Source organism: Sesamum indicum, linkage group LG8 (genome assembly GCF_000512975.1).
Source record: "Sesamum indicum cultivar Zhongzhi No. 13 linkage group LG8, S_indicum_v1.0, whole genome shotgun sequence".
In the NCBI taxonomy this organism is placed as follows: Eukaryota; Viridiplantae; Streptophyta; class Magnoliopsida; order Lamiales; family Pedaliaceae; genus Sesamum; species Sesamum indicum.
The window spans coordinates 6882035-6895287 of record NC_026152.1 but is presented as its reverse complement, the minus strand read 5'-3'; the positions used below and the strand labels follow the sequence as shown (position 1 = coordinate 6895287).

Below are 13253 nucleotides of genomic sequence, written 5' to 3'. Positions count from 1 at the left end.
CATTGCGATTTTATCAGGACAGCTGAAGATTGCAGAACACTTGGTGAGTAAGATGGAAGCAGCTGACTTGGAACTCACCAATGAATACGAAGCAACTGGGCTGTCTCTGGCTGCTGTCTGTGGTGCAATCAACCTGGCTAAGGCCATGATAAGGAAGAACAAGAATCTACTCAGAATGGGAAAGGAACACGAGGACGGGCAGCTCCCTGTGATTGTGGCTGCTTTGTACGGGCAAAAGAGAATGGTCCGTTATCTCTACAATCTCACACCTAAATCTGCGCTGAGCCCGGAGAAAGGCGAGAATGGGGTGAAGCTGCTTAATAGTCTTATTACTGCAGAAATTTACGGTATGCCGCATCCTGGAACTCATCGTATAAATTATCAAATTTTTTTATCCAAATCAAATTTTATCGAAATAAATTAATTACACAACAAGCGTGTGATTCGTCATTTTCTATATAATTAGATCAAGTACGATCAAAGTTGATTTGGATAAAAAAAAATTCATAAATTACCAACCAAATATTGCAATTTACCTCTATGAAAAGATTTATATGCAAAACTTTCTTTAAATAGAGAAAAGAAATTGCTAGTTGAGCACTGATCAAAGTCATAGATCGTCGATCTGTTTTAGTCTCGTGAGAGGGAGTTGGGGAACTAACTTTGATTAATCTTTTAATTTTTTTAAAAAAAAATGAGTCACCCTAGGGGGCGATTGGGTTGGCCTCCACCTAGGAATATTAGCCTATCAAGCTTTAAACTTAAATTTTAATTTCTTGTCTAAAGAAAAAAATAACAATTGAAATTGACATTACTTTATTTTAAAAAATAATTTCTTTTGATAGTTTTATAATTTATTTTTATTTATAATATAAAATAATTTTTAGTTTCTGATTTTTCTTTATAGCTTTTTGCAGAGAGAAAGCTCGACAGAATGTGAAAATTGCTCAAATTATTCCAACTATAATTAGTAGTTTATATTATTTTATTTGATAACTCTTTATTTAAATGTCTCATGAAAAATAAGTAAGCTTAAATATAAAAATTGATCATGATTTTTTTAAAAACTTATATAATAAATATATGTTTCAATTTTTAAGAAGTGGATAAATTTATTATTAAACGACTGAAAAACTTGTTAATCACATATTTCAACCAGCTCTCGTTGTATGATTAATGGTTATAAGAATTAATCATACATATATCATTGTATGTATTTAATTTGCAACTATTATTATAATAATCTGATCTTTTATAAATTTGATATTTTTATTTACCAAATTTATTAATTAAATATTTTGATATATAGGACTAAGTCAAGTTTTTGACTTCTTATTGTCACATGGTCACATTGCTCTCTCTCTCTCTCTCTCTCTCTCTCTCTCTCTCTTCCATTTTGTAGATTCTTGTTTTTTATTATTTTCATATGGTATAGAAAAAAAATATACAATATTAGTGACGGGCAAAATTTTTTTTTTGTTTCATTAAAAAAAATCATTTTCGTTTTCAGTAATATAATTATGATGAGTGTCGTTTTTAATACCATAAAACACCAAAACAAGCATTTTTTATCTTAAGTTAACAGCAGAGGCCATGTGTCACGCACATGATCGTTAACAGCCACTAACTCCTATTATTTAATGGTATTAAAAAAATAAAAAAGTATTTTTTTTGTACCATTAAAAGTATTAGATACTTTTTTTTTCTAAATAATAATTTAATTTTTAAATTAAAAGTATTTACATTCGAGATTAATTTTAGCAGCTATTAATTTTTTTAAATTGAATTTTTATTTTTTTTGAAAATATTTTAATAAACTTTGACAATAATATACAAGAAATAAAATTTTATTTATAAAAATTAAAAAAATAAAGAATTTTATTTGAAATAAATAATAACATAGTTTATAAATTATAATTATATTTGTTTTAGATAAACTCTAGCATATTTAATTATTTCTAGAATTAAATTATTATTTATTCTAAAAATATTTGAATAAATTTTGACTGAAAAAGTAAGAGATAAATTTTAGTATTATTTCTACAATTCATCTCGAAGGTAAATAATTACAATTTAAAAATTAATTTATTATTTAATAAAGAAAATTTATCTAATACTTTTATTGAAAAATAAATTTTAGTTTTTATAGTTTGTGCTCAAATATTATTATATTTTTAGATCAAATAATAATTTGATTTGTAAAATTGTAAGATAGATCCCGAAAATTATCTGAAATAAAAATAATTATAATATTAGAACTATTTATTATATATATTATAATTTTTTTATTTTTTTTGGTAAAAAATAAAAACAATCTTATAATTTGTAGTTAAAGTTGGTTGTCAAAATATTTTCTTTTAATAGTACCAAAAAAATATTTTCTTTTTATTTTTTTGGTATCATTAAATAGGAGTTAACGACCGTTAACAGCCACGTGCCAGGCACATGATCTCTGTCGTTAACTTGGGATAAAAACAAAGGCATATTTTTATATTTTATAGTACCAAAAACGACGTTCGCTATAATATGGTACCAAAAATGAAAATGCATTTTCTAATGGAACAAAAAAAGAATTTCGCCCATTAGTGACAAGATGTTATGTAATAGTTTTAAATTTTGTCATAAAAAAAAAAAAGTGATAATAATTTTGATCTTATCACTATATAATTATTAGTAACAAAAAATTTTATATAATATGTCACTAAGATAATTAAGAACACATCTACACTAACAATACAAATAATACACTGAAAAGCGATTATTGACGCTAGATTGTCATTATACATATCACTAATTGTTTCTAACTAGTTACAATTTAATGCACAATACACTACTGATCATTATTTTTTACAGTTTTTGCAAAATAATTATCACTTACAAATTAAAAAGAATTGTTGTCACTAAACATGAAAAAATTCAAATGCTAATCCCAAATTATAGGGTCATTTGTAAGTTTTATCTCATGTTTTTGGGATTAATTAATTTTAGCCCTATACTTTTTTTTGGGTGTAAAATTAGTTTCACTTTGAATTTTTTGACGAAAAGCGGGTCGCCATTAGTGCGACTTTGCGCCAAATAATTGACAGTGTACTAATTTGCACAAAAATAAAAATATGTAAAAAAATTTAACTATTACTAAAAGAATGGGATAAACTTGAAATCGTCCTATGATTTGGAATTAATATTATAATTTTTATACCAAATATATATAACTAGTGGTAATATTAAAATTGTCATTTTTTTCTAATTTTTTTATAACTTTTGTTACATTTAAGCCTGTGAATAACTAGCATGATTCAAGATCACAGTAGTTGTAACAACATTGATCCATGCATGTTGTTTCAAATCAGACATACGGCGTGTCAGAAATTATGAGGTGATACCAAAAAAGTATATTAAGATAAGTTAAATTATAAAATTATATTTATACGAATAAAGAGCTTAAAAAAAATAAAGTGTAAATTTCATTAACCGATATCACATTAGAGGGAATGCAATGTTATAATATCATTGTTTCGAATAATATCGGATGATTTTATAAAATAGATTTAAATGCATTTTTGAATTCGTAATTTTAGGTCATTTGGATTTCATTTCTTAACTTTTTAAAATAATATTTTAATTTTAGTCATTTTTTTAATCGAAATTCACAATTCTCTTGCAAAATTGTATATTCATCTCACCTGACATTATAAAATTGTAGTTTTTGTTCCTATTAGCTCATTTTTGCCAGTATTTTTGTCCTTTAATTTCTTAAAGTAGCATTTTGGTTATGAAGTTTTTTAATTCTTGCGATTTCAAATTAATTAATTTTTAGTCGGTGGAGTTGAACTACGGCGAACAAAAGGACTGAAATCACGAAATGAAAAGGATATAAAATTAAAATACTATCATCAAAAATTTAAGTACGAAACGCCAAAGACTTAAGCTACGGAACAAAAAATGTATTTAGTCCATATCAAATATATATATTTCTAGCGACACACATATATATATATATATATACTCAAAAAATAATAAGTATTGATGGATATTATCATATCAAATAGTTTGCACCATGATACAAATAATGATGATTATACTTATTGTTCTACTCATTAATCTGGGCTATGGGCTTCCCGTAGATGTTGCGTCGCTGCTAATAAGACGATACCCTAAACTGGGCGTGATCCCAGATCAGAATGGCCTGTACGCTCTCAAAATATTGGCTCAAAAGCCTTCTGCTTTCCCCAGTGGAATGAAGCTCGCCTTCTGGGAGAAATGGATTTACAACAGTAAGTACACACACACACATATATATATATATATAAATAAATATATGGCAACAATCCATTATTTATTGGGTGATACACACACACACATATATATATATATATATAAATAAATATATGGCAACAATCCATTATTTATTGGGTGATATTGAAAATGATCACATACCCCCTTTAAAAAAAATATAGCAATTTACCCCCCTATACTTTTTAAAATAAAGCAATTTACCTCCTTATATAGGGAGGTAAATTGCTTCATTTTAAAAAACATAAATAGGTAAATTATTGTATTTTAAAAAATATAAGGAGGTAGATCGCTATTTATTTTTTCATAAGGGGATAACTTGCTCATCTGCTATATCACAAGGAGGTTGCTTGTATTTTTTCCATTATTTTACATGTAACTTTAGATTGTTTTTAATTTCAGTTTGATAACCTATCCATTTACATATTTAGTCCTTTTTTCTTTTTTATTATAAATTTAGTCATAAACATCTCACATTTAATCATTTTATTTATAAATTTAGTTTTATATTCACAATTTTGGTCCTTTTCACACTGTAATAAATTTTATTTTGGTCCTATAACTACAGATCGTTAGTGCCAAAACTGTTAACGCATGACTAAATTTGCCAAAAAAATGACCAAATGTGAGATGTTTATGACTAAATTCGTTAAAGAGAACTAAATATATAAATGAAGTGAGTTATAACACCAAAAATACTAACAACCTAAAGTTATAGGACCAAATATATAATTTTGCCTATATAAACATGCATGCCACTTTTTTAACATAATTAGACGGCATATTTTATAAGATTTTACGAGACGTTAATAATTAGTTTTATTTCTATAAATTTTGAAATATTTAAACAAAATAAGATTATATACGAAGTTTATAAAATGTTAGTAATGTCAATTATGTTAATGATATGATTAAAATTGGAAGAGTTGTTGAAGATTTAAGAAATAAATTGAAAACTCCTTAAAATTTATTAAAAGTAGTTATAAATTTCAAACATTTCATTTGTAGATCAATGTGATATGCTCTTTCTTATAAAAGAATTACCCAACACTCTTATCTTTTACACATTTGAAAGTGTTGTGAAAAATCATAAGCTCATCAAAACACCCTTTTGGGTGTGTTTATTTGAAGTTTGAATGGCCGAAAACCTTACGGAAACAATCTCGTCGATAAGCTCAGGTGTAAGAATTCATTCTCCTTGGGATGGTGAACTGAAACCTCACAGTGAAAGTCATGCATTGAGCAGCTTTGATGCCGACCACGCAGTAGAAATTGAAGAACCAAGTGACGAAGAAATTCACGAAATCGCTGATGAAAGCCTAACTATGAGCATTCGAGGCAATTATATCTCTCTCCACTCTATTTTTTGGTGTTTTTCTGATAAATGGAGTAGAAGACTCAACAATATTTAGTATAAAAAAAATCGAGCAAAATCGTGTTTTGGTACCAATTTTCCCTCCTTTTTCTCAAACTCACGTGACTTTTCCCGCCAAAATTATAGGGTTGACGGCCGTTATCTTGCACATGGGCACTGCCATTAAGTTGGTACAAAAAATGCTTATTTTTTGGTTTAATGGTACCAAAATCCGAACTTGCAAAATTTGTGGTACCAAAAATAAAACTGACATTTTTTAATGGTACCAAAACACGATTTTGCCCAAAAAAAATCCAATCCTATTAAATCTGAGCCCTCTCCCTATGAAACTGAAAATACTAAAAACAACTGTTTGTAAAAAACAAAATGTTAATAACCCCATATATTTTTCAAAACGATACAAAAGGACTCCCTAGAGCTGGCCGCGCACCACACACGCCCTCTTTGACAATCTGGGCTTTTTTTTTTTTTTTTTTGATCAAAATATAATTTTTGCACCTTAATTTATGAGCTGTTGAATTTTATTTATTATATAGATACGCGCTATGATAAAATTGAGTTTTCGCCACCTTATGAATGACCACAACTTAAAACTGTGGTAAATCAATACTATTTACTATAGTTAAACAAAATCAAAGTAATAACTTAAATTTTTACTATGATTAATCAATATCCGGTCATATCTTTTAATCATAGCCTTTGTTCAGACTTGCAGAAACAACTGCTTATGATTTGTAGGAACTTTCTTTCTTTTTGCTATAATTATTAATCGAAGCAAAAAATCATATTCTTTGTAGTGAAATGGTTGAAATTTTGTAGAATGTCAATGATGAAAAATTTAAGTTTGCTACATTTAATATAAACAGATTAACGGTTCTGATTTAAGTGAAAATTAATAACTAAAAGTAATTTCATTGATTTGAATACAGGGTGCAGATTTAACATATAAATCAACGGCCTAAATTTCACTTAGTATAAATCGATGGTTTGGATTTAATAATTGGGTTCAATACAATTTACTTAAATTACAAATGCCAAATTACCCATGTGTTTAAAAAAAAATAATCAATTTACCTCCCTGTCTAAGGAGGTAAATTATTTTATCTTGAAAAACAAAGGGGTTAATTGTTGCATTTTTAAAAACGCTGAGAGGCAAATTGCTATTTCTTTTTATAGGAGAGTAATTTACTCATTTACAATATAGAGTGTTGTTTGTATTTTTCTTCTTTAATAATTTATGGAAGATATCTATGTACATATATTTATACATATATTATATATAAATATATAGAATTACATATATATAGAGAGAAAAGGGCGGTGGCAGTGCGGATGCCAAAGGGAGTTGGGGTTTGGGAGGGTTACATTTTTTTTATAAGTTTTTTTTTTTTTTTTAACAATACCTGTATCTGTGGTAATGATAAAATTAGAATTAAAATGACTCTACACACCTGTCATCCTATAAATAAAGCACTGATCATTTTAATCCTCAAATCTATTTTGTTTTTTTTTTTTTTTGACAATTTTAATTCTTCATATGGAAATCAGCCATGGAGTTGGAATATTTTGCCAAATGGACGCAAAAGTTGGCCCAAAAACCCTCCATTATGTTTGGATTTGTGATTTAATTGTTTTGCTTTGTGTTTCGAAAATAGAGAGAAAAAAATAGAGATAGTGAGTGTGTGTTGAAAATAAATGATATGTTTGGATTTGTGTTTTAGGAAAATTTAAAATATTTTAAAATAAGTGGTGTAGGTTTGATGTTGGGATTTGAGAAACAAAAATTACTGTTTATTGTCAAATCATATATTTTTATATATAAATATGTATATATATAAATATTTTATGTTTAATGTTGTACTTTTGGGAGACAAAAAATACTGTTTATTGTCAAATCATGTCTGTTTTATATTATGTGTATATATAAATGTATATATATATATTATATATAAAAAATTAAAAAACAGAAAAACACACAGATGAGATGTAAAACACAAAAACAAACATTGTATGTGTTTTATCTTGTCTCGGAAAATGCGAAAACGCAAAACCAAACAAAGCCCTCATTTTTAGGGCAAATTTTCATCGAAAGGACTAAATTACCATAAGTCTTAAATTTGAGTACTAAAATTGCGATTGGCGTACTGTAAATGACGATGGGCACCCTCTACTTCTATATAAGACTAATATTGCAGTTTTGGCTTGTGTTTCTGTTGAAAAATAGAATTCGTTCAGCTTTGCTGACCAGTATTGCTTTGCAGTTCACAATCTGTTCCAGAAATTGGGTTGGGGCATTCTACGAGTGTTTGGTATGTATATTCTACTGATATATGTCGTTAAACGCAACACGTTTTATAAAAATTTTAAGAGCAAAAGAAAACAAAAAAGAGAATAAGGTAATCCGACTCCTCAACTCTTAAAAACGAAGCAGTTCGTGCTCCTTATGCGCCTGATTACTTGCATAGAATGCTAGATTTTGACCTACTTAACGTTCGGAATCATGAATGGTCTAGCAGTCAATTTTCAAATATATTTTGTATATATACAGAAAAAAAATGCAATTTATTTTTTTGTGATATTGAAAATGAATAAAAAAAATTCATGTGATAAATAAAATAACAAATTATTCTCTCTGTTTTGAAAAATTAAAGCAAATTACCCCTATCTAAACCGTTGATACGGGTAATTTGCTTCATATTTTGAAACACTGGGTCGTAATTCGCTAATTCTTTTTTGGGAAAATTGTTTGTTTAGTCTTTTAAATTTTTTTACTATTAATTTTAATCTTTTAAATTAACCCGTTTTAGTTTGAATCTGATAGCTTTCAATATTGCTTAATTTTAGTTATATATTTGACCAAATTTTACCCCGACACAACTTTTCATTTATATTCATTCATTTTGCATCTTATAGCTAATGCTCGTCTAGAATAGTATAAGAATCTAAGTTTATTGAATAAATGTTTGTTTATATATTACACTTAGAAAATTATGATGGACTATTAGCCTCTATCATCAAAAGAGCAAAAGATAAAGAACCAAATTTACGTAAAATTGATAGATAAAAGCCTAAATCTACTATTATCAAAGATAAAAAAACAAAATGAATTCAAACGAAAGTTATAAGACGGAAATTTTCTTTTTCCTTTCCTTTTTCAGGGGTATTTGCTCATTTGACAAATCATGTGGTAAATTGCATTTAACACTGTATATATATGGTACTAATTGGATATACATAAACTGTGTTTTGCGGTGCGCCGTTGACTTACGGTTAATTTCAGTTCCAGAAATCAAGTATATCCTTGTAAGAAAGTTGGTCCACGATGAATCCGTGAAGCTCCTGAGCAGCATGTTTGAGGAGATGCGGAAATTGAGCATGTCAGAACTCGAAAAACTGGATATTGACTCAATAATTTATGATGCTATCAAGCATGGGATTATTGAATTTATAACAGAAATGCTCAAGTACAAGCCCGACATCATATGGAGGAAAGATAGGAAAGGAAGAACAGTTTTCGCGCATGCTATTGTATTACGTCAAGAGAAGATTTTCAGTCTTATATACGCCCTTGGAGCAAAAAAGAACATAATTGCTCGCAGACATGATGCTTTTAGGAATAACTTTCTACATCTTGCTGCAAAGTTATCTCCTCCTGATCGACTACAGCGTGTTTCTGGAGCTGCTCTTCAAATGCAAAGGGAGCTACAATGGTTTAAGGTAATTGATTATGTAAATCCTATCATTAATATTAATCACCATATCTTTCTTGATTAGCTGTAGGTGAAATTTGAGGTTTTGCATTAGTTTTGTTTGGTTGTTGTAGAAATAGTATTGTTTACCATGATTTTAATATGAAGTTATTTATAGTATAGTTTAGTAAGTGTTGCCGTTGTATCCATATAGGAAGTCGAGAACATCGTTCAGCCCAAGCTCAAAGAGGAGGTGAATGAGAACAACAAAACGCCCCAAACACCGACGAGCATAAGCAGCTGGCCCGAGACGCAGAAAGTTGGATGAAGAGCACTGCAGGATCAAGCATGATCGTAGGAACTCTCATTGCAGCAGTAATGTTTACAACCGCGTTTACGGTTCCAGGTGGTAACAATAACGATGACAAAGGCCTGCCCACGATGCTGGAATCCCAACCGCATCCCTTCTTGATTTTCATGGTCTCCAATGCACTGTCGATGTTCAGTGCCTCTACGTCGCTGTTGATGTTCTTGGGGATTCTAACGGCACGATATGCAGAGAAGGATTTTCTCAAGTCCTTGCCCACGAAGTTAATCTTTGGACTCACGGCCTTGTTCTTCTCCATCGTTACTATGATGGCGTCCTTCGGCGCCGCGCTGTATCTGATTCTCCATGATCGGTTATCTTGGGTCACCATTCCCATTATCATCCTTTCTGTCATTCCAATAGCTCTTTTCTCCTTCTGCCAGTTCCCTCTCTTGCTTGAGATGACCAAATGCACCTATTATTCTGGCATCTTTGATAAGCAGCCCAAGGAAAAGTGAAACATTACTGGAGTTCCTCTCACTATGTGTTGATTAATTTCTAGAAAAATCGCAATATTAGTTGTCTAAATAATGGGAGTGGTAATTTTTGTTTTGTTAAAATCAATTTAGTAATTTGGTCTTACAGCTAAAAAAGAATTGACAATTTGAGGACAATTTTGGCTGAAAATTTGCATATTAGCATCTCATGTGCACAATACATGCACTTCTCTATAATATGAATTTTCGGCTTGATTTGTCCTAAAACATTGTCATTATTCTTTTTTTTTAATTATAGGACCAAATTACTAAACAGGACCAAAATTGCCAATTCCCTTATACCTAGGGGACTAAGTTTACAATTTTTCATTAATTTCTACACTGCATTTTTTACTTTTCCTTGTGCTATTTCAGTTCTTTGTTGTTATGGCTTTCATAATTTATAGCCTAAAAGTTCTATGTCTATTGTTTATGTAACATTTAATCTTTATATAACATACGTTTAAAACTGCAGGTGTTTGCAAGTACTTATATTGAGTGCTTTTCAGATGGTATATCAATTTAAGTTGATTAAAGGTATTTTCATGTCCATACTTGAGGCAAATAAATTTAATGGAATAAAGAACACTAATTGGTTGAGAAATCTGACCATAATCCTTGATTTCGAGAACTAAACTTATGTTTTAGATAAGTCTCTACCTCAAATTTTATCGGATGGGTCCCTGCTTAGAAAACATTTGACATTCAAAAAATTTACACAGTGACATGAGGACAATCGAAAAGTTCACAATATCATAGTAGGCTTGATTACTAACGAGATCCAAGAACAGTATGGGATGTACGATGATATCTGGTCGATAATGCTCTGCATGAAAGAGCCTTACGCGGTATCGGACTGACATATTATATATACCTTGACGAAGGCATTTTCCAGCACAAGAATGGTTGAAGGATCGTCTATACTAGAGCATGGAGTGATGATGCTACCCCTAGTGAAGAAGCTCAAAGACATCCGGGCTGATTTCGAAAGAGAAGAAATGTACATTGACGTGATCCTACAATCTCCTCCTCCTTCTTTTGATCAATTACCAATTATAACATGAATGGGCTTGAGAAAAGCTTTCATGAGTTGATTAATATGTTGGTCTAGTATGAGGCAACAAATAGAAAACCTACATTGTTGGTACTAGTGGGAGAGGCTTCAATCTCTAAAGTGAAGGGCAAGGATGCCGAACGTGGAAAGAGGAAGAAGAATGAGATAGCTGCAAGTAGTTCTAGTCCTCCTGTTGCACCACTAGGCGGGGATAAAGGAAAGAGAAAGAAGGTTCAACAATCAAGAGTTCCAAATGATGTTTATATTTATTGCAGAGAGAGAAGGGCAACTGGTAGAGGGGGTGCCATAAGCTCATCCCTAATGAAGGTAAACCTTTAATTGAGTATTCACATGAACACTTTATTATTCTTGGTATTGGATACCAATAATTCATAGTCTGCAAATGGTTTGTAGGTGGTAATGAGGAGTAGAAAAACCAAAACAAGAAAGTCCTAAGCTTATTAATAGCTGGGCTATTGCTAAAAAGACTGGGGACTAAGTTAGGCTTGGTGGTGTTAGGATAGATGACTAGGAAGCCAATTAGATTGGCTTGGAGGTAATATATTTTAGCAATGCTGGATATTATGTAATATTAGTCTGTGAATAAAATGAGTGTTCACTATTGGCCTTATCTTTGTTCTGCTCATTCTATATGTTTATATTTGCTTAAACATCACAACAGAGCCCACAGACCATTTAGATAACCGTGTATGCGCATTGGCGGTTATGAAATCAATTGCTAAGGGGTTGGCGCTTAAATGTTCCAATACGAGTACCTCGAGATTAGGCATCGAGTGTCTTGTGGAGAATTGTACTAAAAGTTACATTCATTTGATGAGTGTCGTATTTCATCGGCGACAGATGTGAGACATCTACGCGATCTTAGTGGATTGATTGATTAGGTGTCGAATCAACTAAACTGACTAGTAAGGATCTTCATATGGAAGCCTTGGAGGCTTGGCCGATATGACTTGAGTCCCCGGCTTCAATAGTAAGGTAATATTTTTTAGATTTGAGGAACCACGGAAGTCACGTGCATATGATGACTGTATCTTGGATCTGGCTTAGAGGTGATTGTGTCACGAACGCCTCTTTGAACCATTTTTTTTTAAACTTCCATCGCTTCCCGTGCCATAATGATTCTTTCACACTATCCCAACCGATGCGACCCACTGAGCCCGCAGTGAGTTGGTCAATCTAAGGTGTCCTTATGTTATTACAAAAGTAACTTGCCTATCAACATATAGATGGGCCTTGTAACTCCTCCGTGGGTCTCCTGGTCCTTAGACCTTCTTCTCCATGGGCTTGTTTTAATTACAAAAATAAAAACCTCACCAAAAATCTTACACTACTCTCACTACAACTAAAAAAACCCCGATCAGTAGTTGGGGGGAGTACATAATGAGGAAGATAACAAGCCTTATTATTCCAAGATGAAAAATGAGAGGGAGAGAGAGAAAACATTACAAGGGCATACGAGCCCAACCATAAATATAAACATACAAGAGGTCGTGGCTCCGTGATCATCCAGTACGCAAGGGCGGCCGTGTTGCAGAGCGCGCGCTGGCCCTCTGCCTTCTTTTTTTTTTTGTGTTTATTATTAAACAACAAAAACAAGCATAATACAAAACATTCTAAATTTTCACATGTTTGAATCCATTAATTGCAAAGATCAAACGAGCTATTTTCATCATATAATTACCAAACAAAAAGCATAAAAACATACTTCAAAGGCCGTAAAAAACATGTTAGTATGCTAATATCACACAACTATCATCCTTTACATCGCACCGGGCTCTGATATCACTTGAAGAATCACGTGGTATTGCCAGGGAACGCGCTGGCGAAAGCGGTAAATAAAAATGTATAATAATAAGAATTAAAGTGTAGAAAATAGCAAATTCAAGGGATGTACCCTTGGTGTTGTCGGGTTTTGATGTGTAATAAAATAAAATGTGCACGGGGTTGAGGTAAAAAACTACATAAACCGAAAAATAAA

General features: G+C 30.9%; 1 protein-coding gene across 1 annotated transcript in view; it reads left to right on the top strand.

Moving 5' to 3' along the window:
* LOC105167819 overlaps nucleotides 1-9497 on the top strand; it is a 16049-nt gene extending 6552 nt beyond the window's left edge. The window contains exons 4-7 of the mRNA XM_011087635.2: nucleotides 18-347; nucleotides 4125-4274; nucleotides 8949-9385; nucleotides 9492-9497. Of these exons, the coding sequence (XP_011085937.2) occupies nucleotides 18-347; nucleotides 4125-4274; nucleotides 8949-9385; nucleotides 9492-9497 (923 nt within the window). The remainder of the gene's footprint in view (nucleotides 1-17; nucleotides 348-4124; nucleotides 4275-8948; nucleotides 9386-9491) is intronic.